This window comes from Callithrix jacchus, chromosome 16, assembly GCF_049354715.1.
Source record: "Callithrix jacchus isolate 240 chromosome 16, calJac240_pri, whole genome shotgun sequence".
Taxonomy (NCBI): Eukaryota; Metazoa; Chordata; class Mammalia; order Primates; family Cebidae; genus Callithrix; species Callithrix jacchus.
The window spans coordinates 97,121,982-97,139,713 of record NC_133517.1 but is presented as its reverse complement, the minus strand read 5'-3'; the positions used below and the strand labels follow the sequence as shown (position 1 = coordinate 97,139,713).

Here is a 17,732-nt window from a genome sequence, read left to right as displayed (position 1 = left end):
GCAATGTCATTTTCCATCTTTCTCCAAGTTATCTGACACGGCAACTTCATTAATTTTTTTTTTTTTTTTTTGAGACACAATCTTGCTCTGTTGCCCTGGCTGGAGTGCAGTTGGTGGCATGACCTCGGCTTACTGCAACCTCTGCCTCCTGAGTTTAAGCAGTTTCCCTGCCTCAGCCACCCAAGTAGCTGGTATTACAGGTGCATGCCACCACGCCCAGCTAATTTTTGTATTTTTAGTGGAGACAGGGTTTCACTGTGTTGGCCAGGCTGGTCTCGAACTCCTGACCTCAGGTGATCTACCTGCCTCGGCCTCCCAAAGTGCTGGCATTATAAGCATGAACCGCCATGCCTGGCCAGCTCCTTCATTACATAGTAAAATTTTTTCTGTACTTAGCCCTTTCTCTGCTATTTTATTCTTTTCTTTTAATCTATTTGTATGTTACTACACCAGCCTTATCTTTTTCTTACTGTGGGTTTATAATACATTTAACACCTTGTAGAATTTGTTCCATTATTACTTTTTAAATTTTGGCTGTTTTTATTTATTATTTTTGAATTGGTCTTTAAAAACAAACAGGATGAATCTACAGTAATATGAAAATAAATTCTAACTACTGTCTTTTATAACCTAATTCTCCTCTAAAGGTCTTAATATTATAACTTCTATAAAGATTTAATTTGAATTTCAACCAATATAAAAGCATAGTTTCTATTTGCAACTTCTAATTTTCTTTTATTTTAACATAGGTTCCTTGTAGCTTGGAATACTGGGATGAATTCCAGAAGGTTTTTGTTGCATTTAGAGAATTTAGTCTGTCTGAAAGCAAAGTTTGTGAACTGCAGTTGCCGGATATCAATCTCGTGAATGACCAGAAGAAATTAGTATCTTCAGATCTTTGGAGAATTGTCTTGAACAGCAGTCAAAATGGAGCTGATGACCAAAGGTAATTCGGTGAAAGATGAGATGGGAGCATTACCCTGGGAAACAATTATCAAGTCATCTTTTCCTATCTAGTGACCCCTCACTTAACTGTATCTCAGCTGTCTAGCAGCTGCATCTGTCTGAACAACAGATGAGAATCACAAAGAAAGACAAAATCTGATGTTTCAAAGTCTGTGCACTCAAAATCCTGTGTTTTTACTCAGTGCAGCTCTGTGAACCCTCAATAAGAACCTGTTCCTTAAATATTTAAAAGGAAAAAATAATGCAAAAAGGCAAACTAAACAAAAAGTCTAGTCATCTTGAATCTCAAAATACGGAGGAATAGAGTCATACACACACCTCAGTAGAATCTTAATGACATCATAATCAATATGTTTAGTGATTATCCTAGGGCATTAAAAGAAATGTTAAATAAAATGAATTGTCCCCTTCTAAAAGGTACATTTTAGAAATATTTTCATCTTAATTGGTTTTTTAAAACTTCGAAAGGCAAGCCTCCCCCGGGCAACAAAGTGTGACTGTCTCCCAATAAAAGATAAAAGACAAGCCTCCAGACATTAGGAAACTTGTCTAGCTAACCCATATAATTCATACTCAAAGGATTTTATGCAGCTAAAGTTTTATCCACCTATAAAGTCTCTTTGGGAATAAAAAATCCTTAGAGCTGGCCAGGCACAGTGGCTCACAGCTGTAATCCCAGCACTTTGGAAGGCCAAGGCAGGCAGACTTCTTGAGCCCAGAAGTTTGAGATCTGCCTGAACAATGTGGTAAAACCCTATCTAGAGATGAGGTTTAAAAATACAAAGCTGAGTGTGGTGGCACGCATCTGTAGTCCCAGCTACTTGGGAAGCTGGCGGAGGAGGATCTCTTGAGTTCTGGAGGGCGAGGCTGTAGTGAACCGTGATCTCACCATTCCACTCCAGCCTGAATGACAAAGTAAGACCCTGTCACCAAAAAAATAAAATAAAATCTCTAGACCAGATTATATTTCAGTGTTTACCTACTTAACACATCCACTGATTTACAGTAGAGAAAAATGGCTTCAGCAACCTATTCCTCAACACTTCTAGCTTACACACCCCTGCTAAATCCTTTTGCTCATGCCCCCATAAAAGATGATAAACAAAGTAAACCACAACCAGTGAAACAGTTTTCTTGGGTCATATATTATAATGTGCACTATGAGGCTATGCTGTTCATTGCTGTCGATGCCCCACATGCCACTTCCCCTGATGGGCTGGCTTAGTGTTGTTCTCTTATTCCTTTTATGTAATACCTCCTTCTTTCCCCTGAAACAACATTCTGACAATAACAGATAAAAAACCATCTACCATTCCAATACCTTGCAAATCAAATGTTTTTTCTTTTCTCTGTTACCTTTATTTTTGCCCATATGTGTACACAATTTTACAAGGTTATAATCATAGCATACCACTTTGTGGTCTAGTTCCTATTTTTTATTATAAATTATTGTGAATACTTTTTCTTTGGAAATATTTATTTTTATTAGTAATACATGTTCAGGCCGGGCACGGTGACTCACGCCTGTAATCCCAGAACTTTGGGAGGCCATGGCAGGTTGATCACAAGGTCAAGAGATCGAGACCTTCCTGGCCAACATGGTAAAACCCTGTCTCTACTAAAAATATAAAAACTGGCTGGGTGTGGTGGCAGGTGCCTGTAGTCCCAGCTACTCAGGAGGCTGATGCAGGAGAATCACTTGAACCCGGGAGGCAGAGGTTGCAGTGAGCCAAGATCAAGCCATTGTACTCCAGCCTGGAGACAGAGTGAGACTCTATCTAAAAAAAAAAAAAAAAAAAGATAATAATAATATATGTTCATTGAAGAACATTTGGAAAATAAAACAACACTGCCCATAATCACACTGAGATAACTTCTGTTAACATTTTGGTCTGTGACCTCATAGTCTTTTTCATTGATTATTTTGTATGCTTGATAATGTGTTGTGTGTTTTATATTTCATATATTCTATTACTAGGTCATTTTGGCTCTTTAAAAATATTTACCTTCCTAACAGTTTAGCTATTATTACAGAATTAGTGAAAATATATTAGAGAAGTAGTGTTTTAATTTTACTTGTATATAATTCAGTAATAAAAAGAACACCCATCCTTTGATGAATTGTCAGATGGATGGAAAGATTGCCTTTTTGAAGTTTAGGTTATCTCATCAGAATCCAGGAAATCTCAGAAAATAGAGCTATGGATAACTACATTGATTTTTTTAAATTTGAGTTTTATTAATAATATCAAGTTAGAAATGACTTCTTCATTCTAATTATGAAATAATGTGTTTTCATTATTGAAAGAAGCATAGAGAAAGTTAATGCCTCGGAATCTGAAACATTTATAAAAATTACTTTTGTGGTAAGCTTAGCAGTATAGAAATTGGAGCCTTTAGGAAACAAAAATTTAAGCAGACAATCAAAGTCAGGCAGTTTTTCACCAAGCTTCTGACATTGTGATCACAGATCTTTGTCCTCGCCAGGGATGTTTCACCTTACCTAATATTTCACAATTGATCTCACTTTAAATTGTTTGGGATTAATCACTTTTTCAGATAGAAATTGATATTAATGAAATAAATTAGAAGAGTTGGTTTAAAAGTCAACATAATAAAACACTATTAAGGATAATATGTATCCTTAATATAATTCATCTAATTTCTAGAAAGAAAACTGTACTGCTTTGTAACACATCAACATTTCATGCAGACAGAAAGCTTTTACAGTTAGCCTCAGTATATTCTGTCACATGAGAAATCTAAATCTGGATAAAAACCTGGCACTTTTAGATTGTCTTATAAGGGATAGTCTCAGTGGGTTGAGAAGGATTGACATTAGACATTACTAGAAGAAAGGTCACAAAAATACATTCCATGAAGCCTAATTTTAAAAAAAAAGCCTCTTGCCTATAATTGAGATGAAGTTTTAATGTTCCTATGGTAATGGCATCACTGTAAATATATAAATACAGGTAGTCTTTAATAAAGGTAGAAGACTTCTATTCTACCTTTCAAGGTGGAAGACCTAGGTTTAAGACCTATCTCCATCACCAGTATGCTTTTTGGTATTGAGAGACTGATTTCTAAACTGAGACTTTAAGGTATGAATAGGTGCCAGCCAGTTCAGTGGATGACAGGGAGCCTCCAATGAAAATGACTAAAGACAAAAAGAGTCAATAATTGGCTGGGCTCAGTGGCTAACACCTATAATCCCAGCACTTTGGGAAGATGGCTTGAGCCCAGGAGTTCAAGACCAGACTGGGCAATATAGTAAGACTTTTTTCTCCACAAAACATTTAAAAATTAGCCAAGCATAACGGTGCATGCCTGCAGTCCCAGCTAATCAAGAGGCTAAGGTGGTAGGATTGCTTGAGCCTGGGAGGCAGAGGTTACAATGAGCCAAGATCATGCCACTGTACTCCATCCTGGGTGACAGAGCGAGACCCTGTCTCAAAAAATAAAAAATGAGTCATTAATTAGGTTCCACTCTCTTTAATGGTTTGCTTAGTCATATGAAAATAAGTGGATTGATGTTATTGTGGTTTTTGGGATGGAGCATTTGAAGTAAATGTTGACCTGTATGGTGTTGAGCTTTGAAACCCTTCTTTCTATTTGCTGTGTACTGGTCTAGAGGCGAGGGATGCAGCTTCTGAAGCCCTGGTCCCGCTATCATTTCAGCTGTTTATCTTACTCCCATCATGTATGTATTTGTCCACACCCATTACCTGTTGCTAAAGCCTAAGTAAACCTCTCATCAGTCAGGTCCTGACAAGAAACAGATGGCATCTCAGACTGGGTGATTGAGGAGTGTTTAATGAACTACAAAAGTATTCTCAGGCTAGGAACCCTGAGAAATGGTCCCAATCTTAGGCCAAAGGGAGCCAAGTGATGGAATCATTGTCAAAACTCTAACTCAGAGTGGGTGTTTGTAGCTATGTTTGGTAGAGGAACACAGCTAATGTACAGAGATCTGGCTGCAGAGGAACTGGGAAAATACATACTATTACCTCACTCCCCTTCTGCCTCCTAAGTTGCCTTAGGGGTGCCTCCCGCTGACTGAATCCAAGAAGAAGCCAGAGGACAAAGTAGCCTGTTGGTGCAGTCTAGAAAGCTCCCTTCCAGAAGCAGAAAAGAAGGTGGGGAATGGTAGAAGGTGGATTGAGAGAACAAACAGAAGACACCCACCAAGCACACTCTCACGTTTGCAACTGGCAGCTTCTTACCAGGTGACTAGGCCTGTGAGGAATAAAAGGGAACCTGGCAGGTTCCCTGGGTTTGATGTCAGTCAGGTGTCTTCTGATGGATCGGAACAACTTTTTACTTTTTTTTCTCTCTCTTACCTTACCCCTGAAGAGCTAACTCCAGAAATACTTATTTTGGCTGTGGAAAGTCACACAAATTACAGACATTTATCATATAACACAATGGTAACTGTGCAGATCTCAATATGTATAAGTTGTTTGATAATAATGTTAAACTCTTGATCTGTCCCAAGACTTTGGTACTTTCTTGTCTATATTTCATGGTCATCTTCTCACAGTATTAAAGCATGTGAGAGCAGATTGGTTATAAGGACTTTTTATCCTTACCCCCAAAATGCTGACTCATGACAGAAGGGATCTTGGAAAGAGAAATGGCTTAAGGGTGTATAGATCTTTCCTCATGTGATAAAAATTAAACCTCTGGTGAGTTTTATAAAGTGCTTCCATCTTTGGATGTGCTTTTTAGTATATATATGTATATATATTTTTTTCTTATTATTATTACTTCCTTAAGATTTCATTTAAAAAATCACTGTCCACTCATATTTGGTCATCTTTGAGACAGCGATCCACAGCCTATGTGTGTATGAATGAGTAGGTGAGTGTGAAGAAGCTTTTCATTCCACAAAACCTTGGTTCTTGTGTATACAGTCAGTGAAGGAATCAGAGAAAGCATGATGATGGATAAGTCCCTGAATCATTTCTTTTCTCTCTGTGGGTTGAACTCTCTCTTCCCAAAAACTGATTGTGGCCTTCCAGATATTGTTTCTCTCCATTTGGCTACTTGGGTCTGCACTTTTACATGTATCTAGATTTTTTGGGTAACTTGTTTAGTTTTATAAGCCATTCAGACATAAATCTTGACATTTGGAACTGCTTTGTCACCTGTGTTTCTAGTTACACACTGGTATAATCCAGGATTTATCCAGAAAATTCTTTCCTTTATCCTTCCCTAGGGCTAAAGCTGAGTTTTGTCTTCTCTTCCTTGAGTAGAAAAAATAATTACTTTTTTCACCACATTTGCTTTTGAGGCCCTTTGCAATTTCCTTTTAGTTGGTGATTGAACTCTGTGTACAAAGTCCTCCAGGGAGTTGGCATTTGCCATGTAGTCCTTCTCGCATACACAGACCCCAAAGTACTCAGGTGCTCCTCAGGTCTCGGAGTTCTTGGATGATGGTACTTATGAACTCTCTGTGTCATGTTGCTTACTCTATGAACCTTGGGAGATTACTCTTCCTTTTTTTTTTTTTTTTTTTTTGGTAAGTTAGATTTAAAGGAGTGTTTTACCTGAGGGCTAATTTCAGGTTATTTTTCAAACTACAAATTGGAGCACATTCGTGGGTTATTAAATAACTGGGTTACAACTGGAATTTTTTAAATGACATAAAATAGAAAATAATTTGAGAAAAAACAAATATGATTCACTTATATGCGATCCCAAGAGTAGTCAGATTCATGGCGAGTATAGTGGCTGCCAGGGTCTGTGGGGAGTGAGAGTTTAATGGACATGAAGTTTCATCTTGGAAAAATTAAAAAGTTCTAGAGAGGGATGGAGGTGATGGGTGCACAACAATGTGAATGTACTTTATGTCGCTCAACTGTACACGTTAAAATGATAAATATGTTTTATATATTAATCTACTATCACAATAGAAAATAGTGTGTGTCGTATTTTCAGAAAATCTTTTTCCCTGTTTTATGTGTGTATACTGGATCACAATAAAAGTGTGCTTGTTATTTGGAGTTAGGGTTAAGACATTTAGAAAACAACCATTGTAAGGAGTGGAAGGAACACAGTGCAGCAGGCACACATGTCCTCCCCCGTCCTCTCCTCGGATGGACAGAGCAGTGTTCATGCAGTGAGTAGGGGAGAATGTATGTGAACCAAGGTTGAGAGGCTGTGCCCTATTGAGAGAATGCCAATATGCTGTTGTGAGATCCCTCTTAGAAAGCTAAAGAGAATCACTTAACACTAACCTATGTAGCCAGTATGGTACCTTGTCTTGCCAACAAGAAAAAGAGGGGTGGATTTTGTCCATCATTTTTTAAAATCAAATAGTGGACATCATGCTAAGTAGTTTATATTCAGTAGCTCATGTAATAATATTTGAAAAAGGCAGGTCTCATTACTGTACTCATTTTGTAAATGAAAAATACTGAGATTTAGTCAGGTGAAATAACTTGTCCAATACTACAGTATAGATGCAGTGCATACATTTTATTCTAGGTTCTCCTACCCTGGGCATTCTCTGCTTAATATCTATGCTATATTATAAAATCTTTATTACCATAAAGGGATCCATGAAGAAGTTGAGGGCTTCCTTACCTGCTGTGCTGTAGGGGTTTACACCAGAGTGATATTCAGGGCTGGATGTTTAGGGATTGTGCCTAGATCCCCACAGTGCCATTAAGATAGGATCAGTCTACATCTAGATGTACCGGACACTCCTTGTTTAAAGAATTGATCCCTTGTATAGGTCACTCAGGACAGTTGGTAAGTAATTCTTTGGCTAAAACGAAGGAATAAATAAAACACCTGTCATCCTTTGCACTGTCTAGAATATTTCCACTGTTCTAAAAATAACACTTAAATAGACCTCTGAACTTCAAGCTCTTTGAATAAACTACTGAATTCTGAATTGTGTTTATTGCTATTTGAGAGGTCTTGCTTCCAGGAGCTATTTTCCAGCATGTTAAAAGTGAAGAGCACCAGGTAATTCTGTGAGCATTGCCATTGGCCATGAATTTGACCTCTTTTAAAAGTCTTTTGGGAAAAGGGGAAGTGTTGAAATATAACTATTATAAGTTGTGAGGTTTTTTTTACTTCTCTATTTTTACCTATTATGCACGTGATGTTTTACCTTTTGAGATCTGAATCAGATTAAAGTCCACTGTTGTACCTAATTAGGAAAATTATACAAATGTAGCTACTGCAAGTCTCTAGCAGGGTCATCACTCATTTTTATGATTATTGAGTCCTATTGTACTGAGACCTCTTTAATCCTTAGGTAAAAGGCAAACACATACATGCTACTTTTATAGTACATAATGGATATTTAAGTTAAGAATATCAAAAACTATAAATGTGCTAATGAATGAAGTATATTTAAATTACATATACTATATTTTGTGTTTAAGAAGTGTGTGATTTTGTTGACTCCAATTTTTAAATAAAAGTCTTAATTTTTGAATACAGATTAACCTAGTAACCATTTTAGTCAGGATTCCAAGATTGAAGGAGTATCGCTGACTAGAGTAGTGCTACTGCACTAATGCTTACTGGAGTATGATTTTATGATTCAGGAGTTACTGTATACAGCTAAAAATACGTCTGGCTATTGTTTTGTGCACTTAATTTAGGAAAAATGAAGGATTTATCATTTGTTATAACTAAAGATTGTATTAGATACTCCTGATGTTTTAGCAACCTTTTGCGATATGTTATAATATTTGCCACTCCCAGGAGGTAGAAAATAAATCTTGGAAAATCTTAGCGTGCCAAAAATTATAATTGGCCAGAAAAATGCTTCAGATAAACACCTCAAACTGTGTACTCATTTTTAAAAATTGGCCCCATACAACTCTTGCCTGGATTTTTAAAAATATTTTGACTAACATTGTACCCTATTTCTAAAAACTTATATGACTAGTATAAGGGAAAGAGTTCTAATGTGTAAAACATATGTACAACTAATATATTTTCCTGTTTCTGAATAAATACAAGTTTTAGTTTTATCTTGACAATGAAATCTTTTGTTAACTCTACAGATAAATTCCTAGACAGTTACTTGGATTACATTCCTCAATTATAGATGTTGACTATAAGACTATACTTAGCTGCATTTTTTGCATAGTCAATAACCTAGTGCCCCAGAGTCTGTTTTCTTCGTATGCAATGGAGGTTTACCAGCATTGCAGTAAATGCTTATGCCACATAACTGTAAACTTTTTGAGGTTAAACAATGCAGTAAATATGTTGGGATGCTCCTAACTTTCATTTTCACCAGCCTGTTCACAACCTCTTCCAAAATCCAGTGGAAGAGTCACACCTCTGAAAATCCCACATGACTCCCCCATGCCATTAAGCTCCCCTTGTGTTTCCACTCTGGCAGCCCTTCCCACTTTCCTATTCCTGAATGGTTGATCTGTTTGGTCATTTTTGTAAATGTCTATGTATTGAGTATCACCAGTTAGACTGTGAGTTCTTTGAAAATCAAGGATTTGTTTCTTTAGTGTTTCCTGTCATAGTTCTCCCTAGAATACTATAAATCACAGTGCTTGTCCTTAGGCTTCTCATGGATTTGGGAGCCAGACTGTGATAGCTACAGAGCATATTTCAGGTTGAAAAGAAGAGAGTGGAGGACAGTGAGTAGTGGGAAAAGGGCAATATCGATTCAGTGATCCACAATTAACAGGACACACCTTGTTCTCCCCCAAGAATCCCAAATTCCCAGGTCTTGTGCTCCTACTAGCATTAATGCAATCTAGGCAGCATGCTTCCTGTGCACTGAACAGCCACCATGTGCAGACATCTTCCCTTCTATGGATGCCTTCAATATTCATTTTAATTACATTTAACTTGTTAAATCTAGGCTGGGTATGGTGGCTCACACCTGAAACCCTAGAACTTTGGGAGACCGAGGCTGATGGATCACTTGAGGTCAGGAGTTCAAGGCCAGCCTGATCAACATGGTAAACCCCATCTCTACTAAAAATACAAAAATTAGTCAGGCATGGTGGCAGACGCTTTCAATCTCAGCTACTTGGGAGGCTGAGGTAGAAGAATCACTTGAACCTGGGAGGCAGAGGTTGCAGTGAGCCATAATTATTCCACTGTACTCCAGCCTGGCCTGGACAACAAAGCAATAGTCCATCCCCGCCCCCCAAAAAAATATTTAACTTGTCTAAAATAGTGTTAAGAGGATGGGCAAGTGAAGAGAGAACCCATGCATTGTAGTTGTCCACAGGACCCTCATTCTTCTTGACATGGTCATAACTTTTATGGTACCGAGTACAGTATTCAGTGAGTGCTTAATGAAGAGTATTGACTGACTCCTATAGGAATATGGATATGGACAATCTGGAGAAGTAAAACGGAAGTGAAATATTTACGTTGATGTCGAAGTATTGGGTTTTTGAATGGCAGAATCATTCGCTGAATTGCATTGGTCTTAAACTAAAAACGAACAAATGCCCCATACGTTTTGTGAGATGTGGATGGAAGCAAATTGATTTGGAGATAGGTCAGCATGACTTGACAGTTGAAGAATGTTTTGAAAGTTTTCTGTGAACAATTCATAGAGAATAATCAATATGAACTTTTTTTTTTAGACAGGGTCTGGCTGTGTCACCCAGGCAGGAATGCAGTGCTTGGCAGCCTTGACCTGCTGTGCCGAAGCAGTTCTCCCACCTCAGCCACTGAGTAGCTGGGACTGCAGGTGCATGCCACCACACCCAGCTAATTTTCTGTAGAGATGAGGTTTCCCTATGTTACCCAGGCTGGTCTCGAACTCCTGAACGCAAGTGATCCTGCTGCTTCGGCCTCCCAAAGTACTCGGATAACAAGCATGAGCCACTGCACCTGGCCTAACACGAACTTAATTTTAAAAAACAACTAATTCACATCAGAAAATACAGAAGATTTGATAAAATATTGACTGTAGGATTTTGAGTACTAGTTTTAGAAACCCTTATAAAAAAACATTTCACTTATGTAATATTGAGCAATTTTGGTTATTGAACTTCTTTTATCCCCTTTTTCCCATAGCTCTGCAAGTGAGTCTGGTTCTCAAAGCACTTGTGATCCACTTGTGACTCCAACAGCCCTGGCTGCCTGTACCAGAGTCGACTCCTGCTTTACCCCATGGTTTGTCCCATCCCTTTGCATTTCCTTCCAGTTTGCTCACCTGGAATTCCGCCTTTGTCATCATCTTGACCAACTAGGCACAGGTACTCTTTGCTTTAGCATCAGAATAACACCCGTTTAATACCTACCGTTTTCTCTTGAGTGTCTTCAAGACAAAAGTCATCAGTCTAAGATCATTTATTTTTTGGAAGTATAAAGCGAGCAATGGCAAAGTTATTCTGAGGTTGACTTGGCAGAGGCATACACTTTACTTCTGAACCAACTTATGAACCTATAAGTTGTCAAAGTTATTAAGCTGACATGTTTTTGAGCTACCTAATAAGAATTTTCAAGGAAGTTACAAAAATTGCTGGTTTTATCATAATTCCAGTTATGATCTTGTAGTAGTCCATTGTCACACTGCTGATAAAGACGTACCCAGGACTGGGAAGAAAAAGAGGTTTAATGGACTTACAGTTCCACGTGTCATGGCAGAAGGCAAGGAGAAGCAAGTCACATCTTAACATGGATGGCAGCAGGCAAAGAGAGCGTGTACAGGGAAACTCCTGTTTTTATGTAACCATCAGATCTCCTGAGATGTATTCACTATCACGAGAACAGCACATGAAAAACCTTCCACAATGATTCAATTATCTTCCACTGGGTCCTTTCCACAACACATGGAAATTCAAAATGAGATCTGGGTGGAGACCCAACAAAACCTTATCAGATCTCTTTATTCAGTATCCTGAGTCATTACATTAGTAGCAAACAGATTCCGAAAGTACTTGGTGTTGCCTGATTTCAAAAGCATGAACACCTTCCACAAAAGATAGGCATAGTCTCAAATTAATTTAAAGGGGTCTCATTTTTTCAAGTTTAGAAGGAAGTTTAAATTTTCCCACACACCTGAAGTGGCCTTTTATAAGTTTACTAATATTACCTGAGTGAGTATTTCTCAAGCTTTATGTTCTGTACCAAACCTTTTCTAGGTGATATGTTTTGATTCATTTATTAGGGTTTTAACCTACAGATAATGAAGAGAGGAGGAGAAAATCAGATTAAAACCAAGCATAACTGCTATTAAGCATCTTGCCTTTTCAGCAAAAACGAAGTTGAACCTGCTTTCTCTACCTCTCTTTGAGTCGTGTTTTTGTTATTGTTTTTGAGATTTGATTGGTAGATACAGAGCAGTTCTATAAAATTCTCTTTAGATAGATATCTGCTTTTCAAATATTTATTGACTTCTGTGATCAACTTTTTGTGAAACTAACTTTTGGACAACATATATTTAAGAGGCCTAATTGAACAAAACAGTTTGTTTGCAAATATAAAATGGCAATCTAAAGATTATATCTTCAAGAAATAATTTGAATTTATTAAACACCGAAAACTAATTTCAATAATCAAAAAGTAAGTAGTTTGAATGTCATTTTACTCAAAGTATTAGCTCATCTTAATTGCCGTTTTCCTTGTTTGTTTTCTCAACAGCTGCACCACAGTACCTACAGCCATTTGTTTCTGATAGAAGTATGCCATCTGAACTAGAATACATGATTGTTTCCTTCAGAGAACCACACATGTATCTTCGACAGTGGAATAATGATTCTGTCTGTCAGGAGATCCAGTTCTCAGCTCAAGCAGACTGTAAACTTCTCGAGTGCAGAAATGTCACTATGCAAAGTGTGGTGAAACCCTTCAGCATCTTCGGGCAGATGGCAGTTTCCAGCGATGCAGTGGAAAAGCTGCTTGACTGCACCATGATAGTTGACTCTGTATTTGTAAACGTTGGACAGCATGTAGTCCATTCTCTAAACACTGCAATACAAGCTTGGCAACAGGTATGCACATTCCAGAACAGTTTACAATTTGTCCACATATGATCTTTTATTAGGTTATGTATCCTATCACATCTGATAATAAGTTAAACACAAGCAAAAATGTGAGAGAATGAAGAATTTGATGGGCACCGTTTTACTTGAGGCCTTCTCTGTTTTGGCAAAGTGATGCATGTTGTTTTTGAAAAACTTTGGAGAATATGGGTTCTCTACACATGCATTGGAGATCGTGCCCACATTTTTGTGACTAATGTACCACATCTGTGTGGAAAGTAACATATTCCCAGAAATTTTTTCCAAGTATTGTGGCTTTAGTTTGCCAGAACTTCAACTTAGCTATGTATCAAATTGTCTGAAGTGTCCATTGCAGAAATAAAGAACCTGTGTGAGCCTTTCTGATGATAAGCATTCCATCTTTTGAAACAAAATAGAAAAAGCAATAAGATGAAATATGTGAGTACAATACAGTTTTAGTTTTTTTCTCTACTATCATTCTGAATTTTTTTGATTCACTATAAAAATACTGAATGATGGATTTTTTTAATCAGTTAGAGAGCCTTGATTATTTTAAATAATTTTTAAATTTTTATTTCTTATCAGAAATTAACCATTGGGATGAAGTATAAGTCTATGATAAGTGGCATATTTAAAATGGGAAACCTGTCTGTGTCTGCTAGCACAAAAGTAACTTCACAGAATATTTATTTGGATTATAATATGTTGAGTAATTTTAGAACAAATCACTTCTGCTTTCCTTACTGATTTTAGTAATATATATTGTATTGCCATCAAGTTTGTGTTGCTATTTAAGCTGAGACATTTCACCCATGTTTTGTATATGTTACAAATATTTGTGCAAAGCTAGCTCCCCAAGAGAAATGGTCCTTCATCCCCCACTGACCTCCTTTTGGGATGGAGCAGTGAAGGGGTAGAGGAGCTTTAGTTCTCTAAGAATTTGTATGGGAATAAATGTTTTCCTTTATATGCATGAAGACCTATACAAGACCAAGGAATTAATTACCTAATATGGCACTACAATAGCAAAGGGAAAGAAGATAACACATCTGTTTTATATTTTTAAAATCTTTTTTAAGGGCATTCCATGGTTTTCTTGTAGCAAAGGACATGCGTAAAATAAGAGCTCGTGTGATCTAAATCTTTGCAGCTGGTTCAAATAGCCATGTGAAAAAAATCTCTGTGGCTCCAATTTCTGTTTTTTGGTCATATTTTGAACAATGCATTTAATAAAAAACAAACCTAGAAAATACAAAAGAATCATTGATAGAGCATTTAAACCCAGGATATTTTTGTCTTGGTATCAGAGCCACTATAAGGGGACTCATATGTAGCAACTACTGCAAAATGGCCTTCAGAAATACCAGTTTCTTCCCAGGGTAAAAATGCTCTCTTAGACACAGCTATACATATAAATAAAATATGGTGCATAAATATTTAAATGTTTTAAACCACATCAGAGTGTGAATGACTGACTGGCTAACATAGTGCCTTGAAGGAATATTCTGAGTTTTCTTTAATGGAATTGTATATTTGATTAAGTAGAGCCATATGTCACATAGCATATTGCTGACAGGTACATTCTATGAATAGTTGTTTCTGATTTATACAGGGATTTGGCAATGTTAACATGAGCCACAAGAGGATATACTTCTGTAATTGTTGCTGTAATTTTCTTGTTTCCTCTCATGTCAAGGGTACTTGCCACCAAGTTTTAATGTGGTAGGCACCTAACCCTGTGTATTCTAAAGTAAATATGCAAGTGCACTACTTTGAAATTATAGGACATTTGACATTGAAATGGACTTACAGAGAGTTATTAAGCTCATTGTTTCTAAGATGTTCTGAATGTGGTTTATTCCCTTTAGAAGGGGAAGTTTAGTTTCCCAGACTTGGATTTTATTGTGTGTATACTGCTCACATGCAGTGTAATTGCTGCCAGTGAAAAATATGAATTTAATAAGCAAGCAAAGTGATGTGAGTTCTCCACATACTTTTTATTGGATTCATATTGGAGACAAGTCATTTTTACCCAGTGTGGATGGACCAGACAGTTGAAGCATGAAACAATTTGGCCTTCCACCTTTAGGTCATGAGTTCAAGATTAACAGAAGCCTTCATCAGTGTCTGATTTCTCTGGCTACAGATTTTCTTTTCTCTTTTATAAATGATGATTATTTTGTGAAAACACATTAAGGATCCAAAATGCCATTTGCAGTTTGTTTTACATTTCTATATCACTTTCCCAGATTTAGACAAGATAGTATTCAAAGGGTTTTTTCTTAAATTAAGGTTATACTTATGTGTCTTCCCTTACACCAAAATGGTATCTTTGTTTAATTGCAAATGGTTGTGTGACACTCCATGAAACTTAAATGTGGATAAGCCATCTTTTAATTACGGTTCCAAGTGAGCATTCTGAGGCTCGACAGCTATGATGTGACATCAAATGCATACAAACTTTTAAATATTATAACAGAATTTAAAACATTCCAAGAAATGCTTAAACTTATTACAGTTATAATGAACTCCACAGATGAAGGAGCAGTAGAGAAACATTTCCCTGAGAACTTTGAATATTCTTTAGAAAAATATAAACAACCTCCTTGTGTTCTTTAATTTACATATTTTCCTAAAACCCTCATCATGTATTAAAGATCAGTTTTTAGAGATGAAGTAGTATAATTTTTTTTCTACTCAAGCCCCATCTGGTAACTTAACCTCTGTGTTAACAGAAGATTGATCCCAATTCATTATGAAAACTGAATTTTAATCTCAGGATGTGTAACTAAGTGGGAGATTGGAATCATATCCCTTTCTTCATGTCTGTACCCGGACTGAAAGGAGAGAAAATGTTTACAAGGAGAGCAGTTCATGTTGATTATATAATGCTAAATGGAAAAATCTCATCAAAACTAATTATATACTATGATTCCAGTTTGATTAAAGGTTTGCAGATAAATATATAAGAAAGGATTGGATAGGATAGACCAGAATAGTAACAGGCAGGACATTCAGAAGGGAAAAACTGTTCAAAGAAAATTCACCAAAATGTTAATAGTAATTATTGCTGAGTTTAAAATTAAAGATTTTTTTAAATCTATACTTTCTGTATTTCCTAATTTTTCCCTTCCTTTCTCCTCCCCTGTATTTTCTAACTTTGTATAATGAATATATAATTATAATTTTACAAATTAAATCTGGGGTTTTTGTTTATTTCCTAAATATTTATCAGCCAGGCATTATGCTGGATACTGAAGATAAAATTGCAAAGACTACAGACCTGGTTGCTGCCCTTCTGCAGCATAGTCTAATGAGGGAGGCAATTTTGAACCCATAATGGTACAAATTAACAAGTGCTCTGAAGATGAGCTATAGACTCATGTAAGCATAAAATAGGAGAATCTAACTTGACCTCAGGAGGATCTCAGAAGACTGTTCTTAAAACCCAACTTTAAAACAGGAATCTGAAAGTTGAGTAGAAACAAATTGGTCAAGCAAGAGATGGAGAAAAAGATGTTCATGCAGGGAAAAGGCTCTGAGGCAGGAAGTAGTTTGATGTGTTGGATGAGTTAGAAGGAGGTCAGTGTAGTACTAGAGGAACTAGAAAACACTGGTGGAGCTGGAGTGTCCTGAGCAAATGCCCTCAGCAAATGAAGAGTAGCTCAAGATGCAGCTGGAGGCATGGGCAGGGTCTGGGTAAAATAAGACATCTAAAACCCAACAGCAGGCAAGTTTTGAAATCATTGCTACCAACTAAAAGCCATACTAGAGAGAATTATGGTAGATGACAGATGATTGTTATGAGTACTTTGTCTCCCTTAGCCAGAAACTTCTTTGGTGTTTAGTGTGACTGTCAATCAAGGTTCAGTTCAGTGGGAATATATGGATGATAGCAAGAGGGCTTAGAAGTCCTCAAGGGCCTCCAGAAGAATGAGGTGTGTCAGGGCCACTTAACCATCTGCAGCATGGAGCCTGCCCACCTACTTCAAGGGCATTCTGGGTGACTAGGAGTAGATTCTGTTTCCCAGGATGAGTCTGTACCCTGATAGGCACAAGTCTGGTCATGCCCCAGGCCAGATTCCAGGTATATTCATCTGTAGTCTGGAATCAGATCAACTGCAGAGTCAGTGTAAGCCAAGTTGCAGTTTTCATGAGAAATAGTGTTAGCTGGCTTCATGCCTCCTGTGTACCTGAATCACTGTGCTTCTAAGTTGTATCTCTGTTTACTCCCCAACTTCTTAGTAAAGTGGCAAATGATGGAGTGTGGCATTTTGACATTATTTAGATACATAGCCAGGAAATAGAGGCCAACTGGAGAAGCATCAGTTACATGTTATCTCCCATTATCTGTAAATTAATTAGCTACTTATGATTTTTTTCTTATATTCTCAAGTAATCATTTATCTAGCATTCTTTTAGTTTACCAAAAGTGTGTTTATTGTTTTTAAGCCATAGCCTAACCAGAGTGATAAAAGAGTAAGCACGGAAGTACTTTATCACTTTGCCGTTGTTTTAATGTAACAGCAACCAGTGGAGACACCATTAAATGAGAAAGGAGGTATCAACACATGAATGTATTATTAATTTGCTGCGCTTTAGCTGACTAATGAAGGATTTTAGCCGATCGATGACTATTAACTGAAACAGATACTGAAAACTATTTCAACTAACATTATTTCTCATGAAAGCTGCAACTTGGCTTACACTGACTCTGGAGTTGATCTGTTTTGTATGTTCAGCCTCTTAACAATAGAGGGAAAGTTATGGTTTTATTTACATCTCTCCCTGAGCAGATTTACA

General features: G+C 37.0%; 1 protein-coding gene across 14 annotated transcripts in view; it reads left to right on the top strand.

Moving 5' to 3' along the window:
• VPS13B (vacuolar protein sorting 13 homolog B) overlaps positions 1-17,732 on the top strand; it is an 822,207-nt gene that overhangs the window by 714,351 nt on the left and 90,124 nt on the right. For 13 of the 14 annotated variants that reach the window (XR_013528186.1, XM_017965662.4, XM_078353467.1 and 10 more), the window contains 3 exons: positions 750-946; positions 10,999-11,180; positions 12,568-12,917. Coding sequence is in view for 12 of the 14 variants with exons in the window: in XM_017965662.4 (XP_017821151.4) it covers positions 750-946; positions 10,999-11,180; positions 12,568-12,917 (729 nt within the window). In the remaining 2 variants the exon portion in view is untranslated. Of the gene's footprint in view, positions 1-749; positions 947-10,998; positions 11,181-12,567; positions 12,918-17,732 lie in introns of those variants that run through there. The other variant, XR_013528187.1, reaches the window with a different exon arrangement.